The sequence below is a fragment of the Lissotriton helveticus genome, chromosome 7 (assembly GCF_964261635.1).
Source record: "Lissotriton helveticus chromosome 7, aLisHel1.1, whole genome shotgun sequence".
NCBI classification, from domain to species: Eukaryota; Metazoa; Chordata; class Amphibia; order Caudata; family Salamandridae; genus Lissotriton; species Lissotriton helveticus.
Genome location: NC_136068.1, coordinates 596,799,050 through 596,817,425, shown reverse-complemented (window position 1 = coordinate 596,817,425; position 18,376 = coordinate 596,799,050). Strand labels below are relative to the sequence as shown.

At 47.2% G+C, this 18,376-nt stretch overlaps 1 protein-coding gene across 2 annotated transcripts in view; it reads right to left on the bottom strand.

Moving 5' to 3' along the window:
• Positions 1-18,376, bottom strand: part of LOC144768810 (uncharacterized) — a 163,034-nt gene that overhangs the window by 61,824 nt on the left and 82,834 nt on the right. For both annotated transcript variants that reach the window (XR_013598632.1, XM_078652770.1), the window contains exons 5-7: positions 9,582-9,671; positions 9,338-9,427; positions 8,804-8,905 (exon numbers count right to left, since the gene is read on the bottom strand). Coding sequence is in view for 1 of the 2 variants with exons in the window: in XM_078652770.1 (XP_078508896.1) it covers positions 8,804-8,905; positions 9,338-9,427; positions 9,582-9,671 (282 nt within the window). In the remaining variant the exon portion in view is untranslated. The remainder of the gene's footprint in view (positions 1-8,803; positions 8,906-9,337; positions 9,428-9,581; positions 9,672-18,376) is intronic.

The window sequence follows — 18,376 nt, the reverse complement described above, 5'->3', positions numbered from 1 at the left end:
GGAAAAAAGGCCATTTCCTACGCGAGTGCCCGGTGAAGCCAAAACTCAACCGGACTCGGGGAGGACAGAGTCTTGCAGGAGCGGCTGCAAAAGAGTCGGAAAACTACATGGCTTGAAGGTGAAGGAAGGGAAACCCTCAAGCGTCCACATTATCCCTTCCCTTACCCCGGGTACGATGGACGAGCGGAACCACCTTTTTTTGAACATGTCTTTGCACATAAACGACATACCTCAAGAAGTGCAAGTAATGGTTGATTCTGGGGCTACAGGCTGCTTTATGGACTGTGCTATGGCTCGTCGTTTGGGAGTGAAACTGGTCTCTAAGGACAGACCTGAAACAGTCTACGCCGTGGATGGCAACGTACTGCAAGCAGGCCCAATTATCTACCAAACGAGAGAGTATGAAGCCGTTTGTGCTCCGTCCCATCATGAACGTCTGGTATTCAACATCATTGAAGCCCCACAATATGGAATCATCCTGGGTCTCCCATGGTTGCAAAAACATGACCCTGACATACGGTGGAAAACCAAAACGATCCAGTTCCTTTCGAGTTATTGTCACGACCACTGTTTTCCAAGGATATGCAATCCGGCTCAAACAGCAGAGACTAAGTACGCAATAGCTACGGCAGCAGAAAAAGATGTCACTCTGCCTTCCTGTTATGATGAGTATAGGGCGGTGTTCAGTGATAAAGAGGCGGAGGTACTACCACCACACCGAACATATGACTGCCGCATTGACCTCATCCCTGGTTCTGAGATCCCCAACGGGAGGATTTATGCCCTGACACTACCTGAAACAGCCACGTTACGTGAATATTTGGACAAATACATGGCCTTAGGTTATATTCGCCCATCCAGATCTCCTGCAGCATCTCCTCTATTCTTTATTCCCAAGGCAAACGGTGAAAAAAGGTGCTGCATAGACTACAGGGCGTTAAACGCCATCACCGTGAAGAACCAGTATCCTTTGCCTCTGATCCCGGTGTTGCTGGAACAGGTCCGGGCAGCACGCATCTACACAAAGCTGGATTTACGCGGAGCCTATCACCTCGTCCGCATCAGACGAGGTGATGAGTGGAAAACCGCTTTTAAAACGCGGTACGGACTCTATGAGTACTTGGTGATGCCCTTTGGGCTCTGCAATGCCCCAGCCGCTTTTCAGTTTTTCCTGAATGAAGTCCTTCGGGAATACCTAGATCGACATGTGGTCGTCTATATAGATGACATCCTCATTTATTCAAATTCAACGGAAGAACACATCACGCACGTAAAAACAGTGTTAAGAGCACTACACGACCATCACCTCTTTTGCAAAATCACCAAATGTGAATTTCACGTCACAACGGTGGAGTTCCTAGGTGTTATGCTTACTCCTTCAGGACAAGTGATGGCGGAAAGGAAGGTCCAAGCGATTGTAGAGTGGCCCCGCCCCTCCAACGTCAAAGACATTCAGAGTCTGTTGGGGTTCGCCAACTTCTACAGGCGATTCATATCGGGCTTCTCCGGAATGGTGTCACCACTCACGAGGCTTACAAGAAAGAACACCCCGTTCGTGTGGGATGAAAAAGCCCAACAAGCCTTGGACGCTCTCAAAACTGCATTCTCCTCCGCTCCTGTACTGACGCATGCCGATCCGGACATCCCGTTCGTAGTAGAGGCAGATGCCTCTGAAATAGCCCTGGGGGCCGTGTTATCTCAAAAAGACGAAGCAACCGGCACCCTGCACCCGATTGCATACATGTCTCGGAAGCTCAGCCCTGCGGAAATCAATTATACCATCGCGGAGAAGGAGCTGCTTGCCATTCGAGATGCTTTCATGGAATGGCGACACTGGTTAATGGGGGCTCGACACCAGATCACGGTTTATACAGACCATCGAAACCTTCAGTTTCTACGAGCCGCGAGACATTTGTCTCCCAGACAACTAAGATGGATGATGTTTTTTGAGGAGTTTCGTTTTGTGGTTACGTTCCGGCCTGGTACCAACAACAGGAAGGCGGATGCTCTAACACGGAGAGAGAATCTCTTGATACCATCGGAGAAACCCGTGCGGTCCATCATTGAACCTGCAAAAGTCATAGGAGTCACCCATACTGATGACTTTTTGTCTCGTGTGAGGAGGGGAGTGCAAACATGTGTGTGGCGCACTTGGCTCAGGCATCACCCAGAGTGGAAACCAAGACACGGCGTGCCGATGAGAGGAACACAGGTGCTGGTACCCACGATCGTTCTACGAAAAACAGTGTTCTCTTGGTGTCATGAGGTGCCGTGTGCAGGTCACATGGGGTTCGTCAAGACGTTGGAAAAAACCCAGAGACAATTCTGGTGGCCTTCCATAAGATTGGATTTGCGCAGATGGGTGACGGAGTGTGCCACTTGTAGTCAAATGAAATCAGACAGACAGAAACCGCAAGGATTGTTACAACCTCTGCCCACTCCAGAGAATCCGTGGGAGAGGTTCTCTGTCGACTTCATTGTGGGGCTTCCGAAAGACCAGGGCAAGACGGCCATTATAGTGGTAGTGGATTTTTTGACAAAAATGGGCCATTTCATAGCCTGTGCCCAGGTACCCACAGCAGGACAACTGGCACATCTACTTCTGGTGAACATAGTACGAATACATGGTCTTCCTCGGGACATCGTGTCCGATCGCGGGGCACAGTTCACTGCGAGATTTTGGAAAACTTGGTGTTCAGCATTACACATAACCTCGTCTGTGTCCACCAGTTTCCATCCACAAACGGACGGACAGACGGAGAGACTAAACCAATCTTTAAAACAGTACCTCAGATGTTATGTGCAAGAAAGCAGCGACTCCTGGGTTGATTGGTTGTGGGTGGCAGAAATAGCATATAACAACACTCAACATGCATCCACTCAACACACCCCTTTCTTTTGTTCATATGGACACCATCCCAGGTTTACCCCTATGTTGTTGCCTTCTGATAACGTGAAGCTGCCGGAGGTGAGGGAACGGATGTTGCGGGTGCGCAGAATCCTTCTGAATGCACGCAAGAACCTTGTGAAGGCCAAAGCTGGTTACAAACGCCATGCCGACATGCACCGTCGACCAAATCCGGTGTATAGGAAGGGTGATCTAGTCTGGTTATCCACCAAACACATTAGGTTTAAGAAGCATAGTGTGTTTAACCCGCGGTTCATTGGACCCTATCGGGTGGTTGAGCATGTGAATCCGGTGGCGGTGCGCCTGCGCTTGCCTGCGCATATGCGCATCCATCCTGTGTTCCACGTCTCCCTCCTAAAACCCTCCAGGAGTCCGGTTCGTAGGTCCCCTTTGCCTCTCTGGGTGCAACAGGATCAGGAGTATGAGGTGAGGTGCATTCGGGACGCTAGGAGGGTGAGGGGTCGTTTGCAGTACCTTCTCTCCTGGAAGGGGTTTGGTCCGGAGGAGGATTCTTGGGAACCGGCGTCGGCTGTTCGTGCCCCCCGGTTGGTGGCCCGTTTTCATCGTTTGTTTCCTACCAAGCCGGGGGGGGTGAGGGCCCCTTTGTGAGGGGGGGTGTACTGTCATGTCCCGAGGCGCCGGACGATTACGGCCGCCTCGAACTACACTTCCCGGCATGCTGTGCGTACGCCACGCACGAACGTGAGCGGCGCGCGCATACCAGGAAATAAAGGGCTGAGTCAGACGGCGGTTAGACGCCGATAATTCCGTCTACGTGTTGGCGTGTTCCTGGATTACAAGGCTGGTAGCGGTAAGGGCGGCGGATGTTCCCTGAAGCGCCAGAACTGTGAGTAATCAAGAGCTGTGAGGTGTGGGGCGTTGGTAGTGTCGATCCCAACGACACACCCACAGTCTGCTTGGTTCCTGGGAGTATCACTCGGAGGAGTGTTGCTAGGAAGTTCACGAACTTCAAATACAGTGTTTGGACTAGGGGGATTTCGGTGTGGTCGATCAGGAAATAAGTCCTGAGGCTTGTTTAGCCCTACGGAAACCCCTAGTAAACTATTGTACATATTGTATATAAGCGCCTTCAGGCACAGTGACGATAGGACTCACGTGAACCCTATTGAGCCTCGTTACTGGTAGCCCTCACATACACTTTACTTCCTATATGTGGGGAGTGTTTACCAAGGAAGAGAGAGTTACAGAGTGAGTTAACACTGTGACCCAGTTGCGAAGATTGTTCTGCCCGTGTGCAGAGTTCATACTTGTTTTCTTTATCCCGCTCTAACAGGAGACAGGAGGGGTAGTGGACGCCAAAAAAGGGAACTGTGGTAACACCTATGTAAAGACTTTCAAGCATTGTTCAGGGTAGGTGTGTAACCTCTATAGCGCACAAACCACAAATCTGTACAAGCACTCTGAACCAGTGAGATTGAATCTTGTGTATATTTGTTTTCACAGTTGGGCACAGTTCTGCAATCCTTACCCTACCCCTGTCTCCATTGGATTAAGGCATTGTGTATTTTCCTTTACAGGTAATGAGTAGGGGCAGTGGAAGGGTTGTGGGTGGAGAAAAGTAGAACACTGGTGTAGGTCAGGGAGGTAGGGTGTTCTAATAGCGTGTTCTTTGTCGTTACAGATCTCCCTCCCTGCTGTTCCCTTCCTTTCCCGCGCCCCGCTGTATCACCTTAGTCGTTCGTGTTTTAATCTCGGAGCACTGGGGTTGTTCAGTGGGGCCGGGATTAGGACTCTCATCACAGCCCCGAGGAAGAAGAGAGCCGAGCTTGATACACGCTTCCACCAGGCACACACACCACTAGCCATCAGTGCACAATTTCTACAGGCACACACACACCACCAGCCATCAGTGCACACATCAATTGTTATCGCATCCACAATTAACTTTTGTAGCAATCGCAGTATGGCGCACTTTACTAAACATATTCATCTAAAGCGCAGCGTGCCACCATTGCTAAAAAAATAAATACATTTTTTTTGGCCTACAATTTAGACATTTGTTGCAATATTTAGCAATGCCAATAGCTCAAACTAAATTAATGCGAGACCTATTGCATTGCAAATGCTTGTTTACTAAGTTGGGAATGTTTTTGGAGAGGAAATACCATAACAACACTGGTTTCCTAACTACAGTATAGTTTGGACTTTTAAAACAGTTGTACTAAAAGGGACCTAACCAGGGCCCGACAATTATTTTAGGAATTTGTAAAAAAAATAGTACATTAGCAAATATACAATTTAACTACAGGCAATTTCTGCACTTAGTCCTGTGGTCACTTATTGTCCGAGTGGTCCAGCAAACGCAAAGTCGTATACCCCGCCACTGATCCACCAATGCCGGAAGCTGGCTCTCTAGATACTATATCGAAAAGAGGTATAGCGTGCAGAGAGTCTAGTGGAGTCCCATAGGTTTTACAGAGCCTGAAGTAGATAACATTAATGCTCTCTTTTGTGGTAGTATGGATGAGCAGTTAGGCGTATCAAAAGGCAGTGCTACACATTTGTTGTATTCACAGAGGCAATATATGAGGCACACGCTCAATGAATAAATCCAAGACCAATTTATAAAATAATACTAAGTTATACTTATTTTGTAGAACCACAGAACTTCATCTTAGTTAAATTCTTTTTGTAATAGAAATACTTTTCAATATCAAAAGTGGACACAGTGCAATTCCCAGACTTTGCAATGTTAACCAATCGGAGGAAGAAAACATTCAGCATACTGATAGGTAACATCAACTTACAAAACCAGTTTTCGGGAGTTAAGATCAGTATGGGGTAAAGTTCAGTTCAGCACCAGCAGTACACCACCAGTGGCTCAGGGGCAGCAGGGTGCAAGTTGCAGATATGGTGTTGGGTGCCCAATACAACTCAATGAAGAATGGAGCAATCGGACACAGGCTGCTTACAGTAAAGTAGCAGTGACTTGGGTGACCAATCTGCGAGGGTTGAAGCAAGCACTGGGAAGGGTCCAAAGCAGCACCAACAGTATACCACCAAAAGCACAGGGGCGGTCGGAAGCAGGGTACCAACACAGCATCGTGTGCCCAATGTTACACAATGGAGATTGGCCAAATCGGAATAGGGCTTCAAGCTCAGGCCAAGAGGCCGGTCGAAGGAGAGAGAAATTGCGATGCTTGAGGACATAGGGACACCTGTGGTCAGCTTCACCAAGGCCCAGGCCGAAGGGTGCAGGGGTGCCTTTTGATGTCAGACACGGCTTACTGGAGCAGGTGGTCATTGGGAAGGTCTCTGTGCAGAGCCTACCAGCGAAATCAAGGACTCCAGGAGGGGTCAAAGCACAATGAACCGTGGTTCTGGAGTGCTGGGGAACCTCTCTGGAACCAGTAGGCCACTTGGACTTGGGACGGAGGCGTCCAGTGCAGAGGTGGAACCGGGAGCAGGGTTTCACAGTTCTTCAGGTCACAGGGGCATTGCTTGAAGCTTGTGGCTGGTGAACAGATTCGCTGTTGATCTTTGTCGAAGGCAGGCAATCATCCCAGGGTTTTGGAGGTCACTGGGCTACAGCACAAGTCATCTTTGGCGCAGGATTGTCGAGGGCTGCAGACAGGCCTGTAGGGCCGTGGCCAAGTCAGAAGTTCTCTTCAGTCGTCTCTGCTGATGTGGCTCTGAGATATTCGGCTCGTCTTAGGTCATCAGGAACTGAAGTTCAGGGCCCGGGGATGCCACCTAAATCCTAGATTTAGAGGCGTTACAAGGGAGTGACAGGTAATGGCAATGGGCCCTTTTCCCGGAGTGTCTACACCCTGTATTATGACCACCACTTGTGGGACGGGGACATAGCCCTAGTCATGTTTGGAGGGGTCTACCTCACTTCCAGCACCTGAGGGGTGGAGTAGGCAGAGGAGGGCACACCTCCTATTCTTTCTAAGATGTCCCACCTGTCCTCCTGCCAAAAGGGGGTTAGGACAGGAGGGTGGTGGCGGCTGCTCCTTTTAACAGGAGAGGTGGGGTTGCGTTACAAAGGCGGCAAGGCCTTTGAAGCTCCCCGCTACAGATGGCTCTTCCTGACCAGGGGGAGGTGTGAACACATCAACCCAGGACAGGCATTGTTCTCGACCTCTGAGCACGAAGACGCTCACCCCATGAAGTAAGAACACTTTGGTGGTAGCAGGCTGGTTTAGGCCAGTCAGCAACTACACTAAGGGTTGGTAGGCTTCAGGGACCCCTCTAAGGGGTCCTCTGTGTGTAATTTTTAATAAAACTGACAGTGGAATCAGTGTAGGTTTATTATAACTAGATGTTTGGTACCAAACATCCCATACTTCAATGAAGTCATCATGGAGCTGGGGAACTCGTAATGATGAGTGTCCAGCCCATGTACTAACTATGACTTCCCTAGTCACTAACAATATCCAGGAATCGACATAGATATTGCAGGGGCATACCTGCTTACGCAGATATGCCCTCACAGGAGATATAGTGCACCCTGTCTTAGGGCTAGGGCCTGATAGAGGGGAGTCTTACATATATCCCATGCATTGTCTACAGGCATGACATACAGGGATGTGTACCATATTGACTCTTAAGTTTTGTCTGCACCGAGACTCAAAGGCTGCAGTGTCAGTTTGCGTGTGGTTGGTGAGGGGTCCCTTAAGGTGGCACAATTTGTGCTTCATCCCTTAGAGACCCTCTTTAGCCACAAGGCCCTTGATATCAGGGGTACCTGGTACTAGGGACTTATATGTGAGCTGAAGTGGTGCCAATTGTGGAAGCAATAGGTACAGTTTAGGGAAGGAGGTCTGGCACAGGGGACTTGGTTGGCAAGGACACTGTGCACCTTCAGGCAAAAGCACATCATTTGCCAGGCACAAAGTGGGGGGTACCCCTGTCCAAAAGAGGCACTTTCCAACACGCACACAGACCACTTTTGTTTTCACAGGCCCTCCCCACCCAGAGATCTCCCATTAAATCTCCAGGCCCAGAGATAGACCACCACTTAACCCTCCTCCCACACTGTAAGGGTAGGAAGACAAGTTCTCACTCCTTTCCACTGACTCCAAATAGATTTAATGGCCTGTCTTTGAGACCAAAATAAAAAAAAATAACACAAATGATTACCATGCTAAAACAACAAACAAAGCCTAAAAACACGGCTGCACTTTCTATGGCAGAGATAGTATTGATCCAGCTTGCTAAATTCTGTGGCCTAACAAATATAAACTATTGTCACATATAGCCATCGTAACATGATGTCGGCCTAGTCAAGACACAACAGTCATCTTAGCATTGCATTACTTTACAAGCTTGGCTATGAAGTAATGTAAGTATGTATTTAGGAAACCGGCTGCATATACAGAGCTCTCTCGCATGCTCTCCAGTAACTTCCACCTTATCCCTCTAGAATCTCTGACATAGTCTAGAACACTCATCTCTGCAGCAATGTGTGAGAAGAATGGAGTGACACAGGAGACAGGTGTGGAGAGCCAGTAGACCTACACTGTCACATTGTAACTGGTATGTTTATCTGCTGCATTCCTTCTGGCACATCATGGTTCATCTCTTGGCTTACCAGCAATAGCAGACTTGGAGTAGGGTGAATCCTGTTACTTGGAGCCCTTGCCCTCTGGCAGCCCCTGCACACTGAACACCTTCTCATGGGCTTAATGTAAGGAAGGCGCAGACCAAAGGTTTAGAATTAAAGTAACTGCAGTGAGTAGACCACCCACCAGGATGGCTTGGCTAAAGCCAGCACCAGTTACCCAGGTCACAAAAAGCACACTTACTTGAAACACAAGGTAATTACTTCCAGCCTAAGGCACACAAACCAAGAAGATTATCCACCTTTCCTCACACCTCATACCTTGGCTACTGGATTACCAACCCAACGCAAAGTGGACCTTGGGATACCTGATTTTTTTCAATAATCCATAGAAAGGGCTGAAAAGCTTGGACATGTCTTCTCGCCTTCGCTGCAGGTTGAGAGGTCCATCGGGGAAGATGAGTAGCCCGCTAGAAAAGACAAAGGTATTGATGAAGTGGAAGGACAAGAGATAGAATTAGAATATACATTTGTATTGATTTTATCAACAACCATAAATCAAATTGGCAGTTGCATATTTAAAGAGATAGATGACACCATTAGACATCGAAGTCACTATGTAGCCAAAACACAAAAAGCAGCACATTGCGGGCATCATTGGATCCCAGAGTAAGGCTCTTCTCCATTGAGCCTCCTTCCCTGTTATCTAATTATTTGTACTGATTTACCGACAACAATAAACACAATCGACAGCTGCGCCATTGAGACTCGTTCCCCATATCTTTAATCTGAGAGCTGTCTCCATTCCCTGCATTCCCCCTTGCACAGGTGCCCAGAATATCCCCCAGTCTTTTCACACATTCCCTCCTGGGTGCGCTCACACCAATAACATACCCCTTTACCTGATAATGGAGAGTCTGGGGATGGTGAACATGAGTTGAGGTTCACAGACGTCAATCATATCTTGAGTGAGATAACCCAGTTTTAGGGCTCTAGCAAAAGGGAAGGAAGCACAAAGATAGCACCAGTGACACTTGAACATCACGAGTCACCAACGACCATATACGGATTACACTATATATGGATTTACACACAGCAAAGACATACAGGAGTAGGAGATTAGCAGTAGAAGGAAAATGCACTCACCTTGTTATAGTTTCACAAAAAAGCACAACAATCTCCTGCTGCTTGAAAATCTCTTCTGGTGTTTTCACTGAGACGACCAATGAGACGTAACTGAAAAATCAGGGCAAATGTTACATTGTAATTCATCTAGAAGCAAAATAGAAAATTACAGCGAAATCTCTGCCTTGAAAAAGCACATCTCTAGCCCACAGAGGCGAACGGGTTCTGCTTTGGCAGAAGAGCAGAACACCTACTGATAAAAACAGGGCATTGCAGAACAAGACACAAACTATGGCACTCCAAGGAAAAGAACAAACTAAATGACCAGAAAGCTAGGTAAGAAAGTCTCCCCAGTCACAACAAGGAAAACCAGAATAGAAAAAGAATCGCCAATAACAGTGCTAGACAAACCAAAGACAAATACAGTAAGTTAGAATAAGGGAATAGTTAAATTCAGACACCGGGTCAAGAACCAGTTCTACTCTCCCACTCCCTATTTCAACACAACACACGAAAGAAAACAGCCCAGCACCGCCACTGGAAGAAAAAGAAACTTGCCTAATGAATGACTCAAGGGCAAGAACTTTTCAATAAAGGTACAAAAGCTTTTTTTTGCCATCAGTGCATAAATCTCAAATATTGATACAAAGAGATAACCTAGCCAATCACACCAAGGCAAGAATTGTATTTGCCAAAATAAAGGCAAGAAACTAAGCAAGACATCAAAAGTTCAAGACTCTCCCTCACTAACCACAAAAGCAGGCCCAACATCATAAAGATAAGTAAAGTAACTGATGACATGAAAGTAAGAATCTTGCTCAAATGTACCGAGCTGCGACTACTAGAGGATTGATTGGTAAGCTCTATAAACTGGTCACTGATCAAATGCTCTCTCCGATTGTATTGCAAAAGCACACTGGAAGGCTGATCTCGATGAGGTGATCTGTAAATGCTGCTCTTAGCATTCTGTTGAAGTTGTATGCATTAAAGAAGCACACTGGAGCTTCAAGGAGCGATGCGTTTATTTCAGACTTCTTTGTAGCAGCACCAAGACACAACGGTCACCAACGTTTCAACTCGACATTCTACACCCCACGTAGAACACTAGATCACGCACCACTGCACAGCTTTCTGCCAGCAAATGTAACAAATCACCGCACAAACTAATTTGGGTCCAATAAGTACAGAGACCAACCCATCCATTTTAATTTCTTAAATAGATTTTATTACACCCCTGCCCGGCTACACAGGATTGATCCCGGCAGAACATCTCAATATTGGCCTTCCACTGGGTTTTCTGATACCAATGTCCATGCGCTTTGTTACTACCCACTAAGTCAGCAACCTGACTGACTTATATTTTGAAATAAATAACATATACACACACAGTGAGCTATTATTACTTATGAGATGATAATTTAATTAAGTACACTGTTAATAATATTTACTCATAAAAAACACAACAACAAAAATTCCAGTTTTCCCCATGACCTCCAGAAAACAATTATAACAGCTTTTTTCTCTCTAAGGTGGATTACTGTAATGCTCTGTATTTAGGTGCCCATAAATGTGCGGTAAAGAAACTGCAGGTTTTGCAAAAGGTAATGGCGAGACTGCTGCTCAAAATCCCTACGTTTATTTCCTTATCTCAATCATTGCAAAGTCTTCACTGGCTCCTAGTGAGAACAAGCATTCACAATGCAACGGTCTCGCCTTTGCAAAAGTTAGAGCTATTGGCATTGTAAATGACAACAATTTTATTTATGTGTTGGTTTTAAAAACAGATAAATAAATGGCATTGTCATTTACACTGCCAATAGCTTAATCTCTCGCAAATGCCACACACAAACACACAGACCCACACACACACAGAGCCCCACACACACACCCACGCACACACACACACACAGAGCCACACACACACAAACACAGCCACACACACAGAGCTCCCCCCACACACACAGCCACACACACAGAGCCCCCACACACACATCCCCCCCACACACAGAGCCACACACACACACAGAGCCACACACACACACACACAGAGCCACACACACAGACAGCCACACACACAGAGCCACACACACACAGAGCCACACACACACAGAGCCCCACACACACAGAGCCCCCCACACACACACAGAGCCCCACACACACACACAGAGCCCCACACACAAACAGAGCCCCACACACAGAGCCCCACACATACACACACAGAGCCCCACACACACAGAGCCCCCCACACACACAGAAAGCCACACACAAGGAGAGCCACACACACAAACAGAGCCCCACACACACACAGAGCCACACACACACACAGAGCCTTGCACACAGAGAGCCACACACACAGAGCCACACACAGAGAGCCGCACACAGAAAGCCGCACACACACAGCCACACACAGACAGCCACACACAGACAGCCACACACACAGAGAGACGCACACAGAAAGCCACACACACACACACAGACAGAACCACACACACACACAGCCACACACACACAAACTCTGACACTCCAAGCTCACTCAAATAAGCCACAGCGCAGAACACACTGACAGAATTATTCTGGCAAGAGGCTAACAATGGCAATGCCGTGCCAGGAGGGCGCACACAACGGCAGCATCACCCTGCTGGGATTCGGCGTTCATTGACAGCCCTTCAAGGTGGAAACTTATACTGACAGGACAAAGCTGAACGTTAGCTGAAAATGACAGGGTCCTGATTGACAAGGGCACAAACTGTCCTGGAATTCTGGGACAAGATTGTAGTACTGGGTAGGACAGACACATTTTTTGGTGGCCCTCTTTTTGTTAATTTCAGTACAATTCATATAACCCAAGACTACAACTCCCAGAATTCATTAGCTCATTCAATGAAACAGGAGCACTGTGTGCCCAGTGACAACAAGGGTCATCAATCTACCCTTTAGTGAATCAGTGCACATCTTTGAAACTAAACGTTCAGTTTCTCCATAAATAAGCAATGCTGTACACGTGATTGTCTGCCATGCTGTATATGCATCCACTGATATAAAATGGTATTTTCTTTTGACCTGACCATTGGTCTCATGCCAACTCTGTGCCAACAATACTTTATGTTTTCTCCTTTCCCAATCTTCCACCTCACCTCCAGTCATACATCTCGGACTGTCTCAATTCTACCCGAACCTCATTCATGTTGACTTCTTCTCAGGGCGGATTTCATTTTTCCCGAGCCTCCCCCTCGTTCCATATCACACTGGGATGTGCTATGAGGGAGTTCAACAAACGGCACATTCCAAGCTCACACCTGGGGCTGCCCTGGTCGGGCTCATCCCATGGTTACCTGTGAGTGGCGGGTCTTCGCAGCGCCTCGCACTTTCACATGCTGTGCTGTGATGCTGCACAAAAACGTTTTATGCTGTGAGGCAGGGTTATGCTAGCACGTGAACCGAGAGTGCGGGGTCTTTTATGAAATATTATGGGGTGTATTTCCAATTTTCGAGGTTCAATTTTACTTCCTGGCCTCTCCAATAATGGTTTAAGCTGCCCGATCGCATCTGCGTTCACAGGGAAAATCTTGTGGTTGTGTTTGAGCGGAGTGTAGAGCAAAGGTCTGTAATGCCCAGAGTCAGCCTGTTGGGTCTCTCAAACAGACCTTTGGATAAAACACACCCGAGTCCCGTGTTTCACCCCTATAATATCTGTAAATGCACATTAAACTCTTCTAGACAGGTCTGTGAATAACCACAGTCCTGCCCCTTCAGATGGTGCATCTGTGTGCCCCCTTTAGTGCCCGGAAACAGACAGCAAGCAGGCTGGTGACGAACCCCAGGTTCCCACCGTTCATCTCGAGAGCTGCAAATCTGTGCCCCTGTAATGTTAGTAAATAAATCTCGCAGGCCGAAGGGCGTCACACCCCTCCCCTGGCCAGAGGGCAGACCGGCAGTGCTCGCTGGCTCACTCTCCTGGCTGCGGCGAGCAGCTTAGGGCTGATCTCCACACTTGCCCCCCACTCCGAGCCCCTCTTGCTTCCTCTCCCAGTGCCTCCACTCACCATAGTACAGAGGGAGGCCAGCTTACAGACTGTCATCGGTGTTTACATTTGGTATAGACCAACAATGCACACTGCAAATGTAACTCACGGTATTGCACAATTGCTACACACTAAAGCAGCATCACATATCTCCTTGAATTCACCTGGATTACCGCGTACTGACTACTAAAAATATCGAATGAGCGCCAGATGCGTCACGGTGACAACAGGCAAGGAGGAACCTCGGAAGGTGGGTTCATTAAAAGAGCTCTGGGATAAGTGCAGCGCACTCTAGCCCCACTGGAAGACACGAGCTGCCGATGGCGGTGACCTCTGAGTGCAAGCCACCGAACAATAAACAGAAAGGCGCGGAGAGCCATTGGCCGCGACGAGGCAAATTTACTGTCCCGGGCTTCTCTTTTGTAGTTTACCTAAATAAGTGCGCTCGGCCCGGGCTGGGCGACTGCGCGCCGCCGAACAAGGCGAGGCGGCCGCAAGGCGAGCAGTGCACACCCCCGCGCATGAGCTGCTGCTCTGAAATCTGGTACACCTCGGAACACGAAGTGGGATTTGGCTTGTGCCGTGGGATACTCCTTACTATTTTTTTGCTTCCACTTTGCTCATCAACAACAAGGTGAGAGCTTTTAATAGTGTCACTAAGACTGATGATAGATGGATGCTGGTTCAAGATGAGACTAGGAAAATGTGTATACAACTCAAGCGTGCCCTGTACCAGTCTGCAACAAGCGCTCGCCATAACAGTTTCCTCTCTTTCTGCCCTCCCTTTGAGACTGGCTTGGCCTGACTTACGTTTGTGGTAAAAGCTTTCTTATCTTCTTTATGGGGCGAAACAGATGGCCCCATAAAGAAGATAAGAAAGCTTTTACCACAAACGTAAGTCAAGGAGCCCAGTCTGAAAAGGATGGGGCTTAGAGAAATGAAATGAAATGAAATGAAAAAGAAACTTATAAAGCGCTCTGTGGCCAAGCGGCTTCCTGGCGCTGAGGAACACATCAGTAACTGCCTAACAGGTGCGGGAGAGTTTTAGCCCGGGAAAGCCAGAAGAAAGAAAAAAGTTTTGAGGGCTTTCCGAAAGTGAGAGAAGATGGGAATGGAGCGGATAGGGAGGGGAAGAGAGTTCCAGATCTGCGGAGCACGCACAGAGAAGCGGGTGCCCCCTGTGCGGGACTTACGGAAGCGGGGAACGTGAAGGAGAGAAAGGGAGGAAGATCGGAGGGAGCGGGGAGGGGCGTGGGAAGAGATCAGAGAGTTGATAAAGAGAGGGGCGGACCGGGCCTGTGCCCGAAAGGCCAGGCAGGCAAGTTTGAACTGGGACCTGAACTGAACGGGAAGCCAGTGAAGGGTTTTTAGGGCGGGAGTGATGTGGGAGAACTTCGGGAGACGAAGGACAAGACGGGCCGCCTGGTTCTGGATGGCCTGGAGACGACGAGTCTCGTAGGCCGGAATGCCTACATACAGGCCATTACCATAATCCAGGCGGGATGTAATAAGGGCAGAGATGATAACTTTGAGGGCATCAACAGAAAAAAAACGGGAAATCTTACGGATGAGGCGGAGGGAAAGAAAGCAAGAGGATACAACAGAACTAATGTGCGCGTGCATCGAGAGATCATTGCTGACCTTGATGCCCAAGGTCCGAACAGAGGGAACCGGGGAAGGTGGAGGACCAAAAGGAAGGGGCCAGTGGACAGAGGACCAAGGATTGGACGGGCCACCAGTGAGGACAAGCTCCGTCTTATCAGGGTTGAGCTTCAAATGATTGAAGCTCATCCACTGAGAAATAAAGACAAGAGTCGACCTGAGCTTGGGAAGAGAGTGAGTGGGGGAAGATAGATCGAAGACGAGCTGGAGGTCGTCAGCGTAATTATACACTGAGACCCCCAGCTCAAGAAGCGAGGAAATGAGGGGGCGGATATAGAGGTTAAAGAGAAGGGGGGAAAGAGAGGAGCCTTGGGGTACCCCACACGTGACCGGGAGGGGAGGGGCAGAGAAGGAGGAGAGGTGGACTGCCTGTGAACGTCCCTGCAGAAAGGACGTGATCCAAGAGAGGGCAACGCCCTGGATGCCCGCTGCGCTGACACGGTCAAGAAGAATAGCATGATCGACCGTGTCAAACGCAGCGGACAGATCCAAAAGGACTAAGGCCTGAGGGCGGTTACCATCGGCCTTGCCCTTCAGTTCGTCCAGGACCGCAAGGACCACGCCCTCAGTGGAGTGGCCCGGTCGAAAGCCGGCCTGGCGGGAGGCCAAGATGTTGTTCTCCTCAATGTAGGAAGAGAGACAAGATGTTACATGGCTCTCAAGAATCTTCCCTAAATAGGGAAGGAGGGAGATCGGCCTAAAATTCGATGGAAGGGAGGGGTCCAGGCCAGCTTTCTTCAGGATGGGAAGCACAATGGCAGACTTAAAGAAAGAGGGGACAGAAGAAAGAGAGAAAGAGGAACGTCACTAGGACCCCTTCTCCAATGGCTGGCCACCGTTTAGGACGCCAGCCAATGGAGAAGAGGGGCGGGGCGTAGCCTCGCTAGTGAAAGTTCCTCTATCTCATTAAGTCTCGCCAGCTCGACTGCGCATGTGCGCAGTGTTTCGCAGCCCGAGACCTAAAAAGGATTGTTTTTAAGGCTATGTGCATGGTCCACAAGGCCCTCCATCGGACTGGCCCTAACTACTTGCAGGATCGTTTCTCCTGGTACAAGCCAAGCAGGAACCTTAGATTCAGCTCCTTACGCGTTGTTATCATTCCCAGATCAAACAAAGCAAGATGGGGGTTAGGGATTTTTTCCTTTTGCTCAGGAACATGATGGAATTCATTACCTCTTACGCTGCGCTGTCAATCTTCCCTGATGCAATTTAGGAAGCAGCTGAAAACCTGGTTGTTTACCAAAGTTGTTGAATAAGCTGCTGCTAGCATCATTTTGTGTCTTAACGACTTACTTGCTTAGTTGTACGGCCATTTTCCATCGCTAAATTACCTACGGGGATTTGCACTCTTTATAAAATTAATTTCATCCATTCATTCATTCATATATCTTTTTCAATAATGTATTTAAACAGTGTGTAACTATCAATCTTTTCCAAGTAACAGAATGCAATGGCAATAATAAAAACAACAAGTAAAGTACATATCAAAAAAACACCTGTAACACTGATTCTTTGTATCAAGGATGTCGATCTTCAACACATGTTCATCAGTGTTTACACTGTTGTTAAAATCAGTGAGAACTCTAGGTGAGGGTTATGTCCCATGTTTTTGATCATGTAGTCTCTTATCAATTTCAAATATTATGTTTTGTTAGGAATTATAGATTTTTAATAAACTAAACTACATTATATTGTATTACATATGCGGGATGTGAATTGATTTATATTTTATGTTCTGCTCCTCTTTGCTTACAAGATCCGTTTTTTCTAATAAATTGATTTGCCTATGCATTCAGTAACGTTTATCATTAAAATAAGTATGTCGCTGACTTGGGTGAAGAATAATAAAATAGAACGAGATGGGTATATAGTAAGGCGAAATGTCATAATTTTTTCTTTGGGAGTTGAAATTTTGTTGTAAAAATGAATCGGTTTTGATATGTATGTTATTATGTTTGATACAGCACAGAAAAAGCAGCTCACAACTGCGAAACGTGTTGAAGATCGACATTGTTGATACTAACACTCAGTGTTACCAGTGTCTTTGATATGTATTTTCCATGTCGTTTTAAATAATGCCATTGTGTTTTGTTATGAGGGATTATTAAAATGGATATATGAATGAAAACTATTATCAGTGTACTTAATTGAAACTCACCTTTTCCATAATAATTGCTCCTCGTGTTCGTATAGGTTATGAAGAACAGCTCGATGGCCTAGGTTCTCTGCTGACTTTTTCCACTTAGCTTTGCTATGTCCTTTAGTTTACAGTTTATAGGTGGAGGATGCACATACCCTTAGAGACAAAACTTCCTCTCCACTGGATTGAAAGCCATGGTGCTGCTGTGATCAGGTGAGTCAGAAGATTTCCTTGTCTTAAACTGGTCCTATCAAAATAAAGAAGTGCTGGGATTTGGACTGGAGGTCCAGGATCCAAAATAATAGAACGATCTTTCAGAGACAATTGTGTCAATCTGGCCTATAGTGGTTAAACCGAAAGACATATAAGGTCTGTTCAATGAGTACCAGAAAAGTAGGACACACCGGATAAAATAATCAGAAGCTTGAAGCACACACTACATTACCTACTACTGACATGTAACATGCCTTCATATATACGGGGCGAAAGATGGAGACCCAATTTCATGACATATTGTCCAGACCCGTCTGTGATCTGGAAGTTTTGCTATGAATTAGATCAGTGACTCCTGCTGGGCTACTATAAACAATGTGTGATATTTTGCTCTATCACTGGCTAACCAATGGTGAAAGTGCCTATCTGTCCTTGTTTTATGCTGTGTGTTAATAACATGTAAACTGGAACATTCTGTATTAAATTATGGCTTATTGTAAGAGGGACAGCTATGTTATTATGCAAATATGTATATTTCAATTTTTTGTTCCCTCTTGTATTTAATAACACTGCTCTTCCACGATGCTGTCAAAAACCTATTAACAGATGTTAAAAAAAAAGTAAGAAGCTTGTCAACAATACGCCAAGTTGTCACTCCTGCTCAGCATCTCAAATACGTGCAAAGTCCCGCCCAACAAAACCAAAGCACTGACTAATACCAATAAGGTGAGTGAGCTTGGGAATAGCTCTCTCTTTTGGAGGGTAGTAAACAGGCCCTG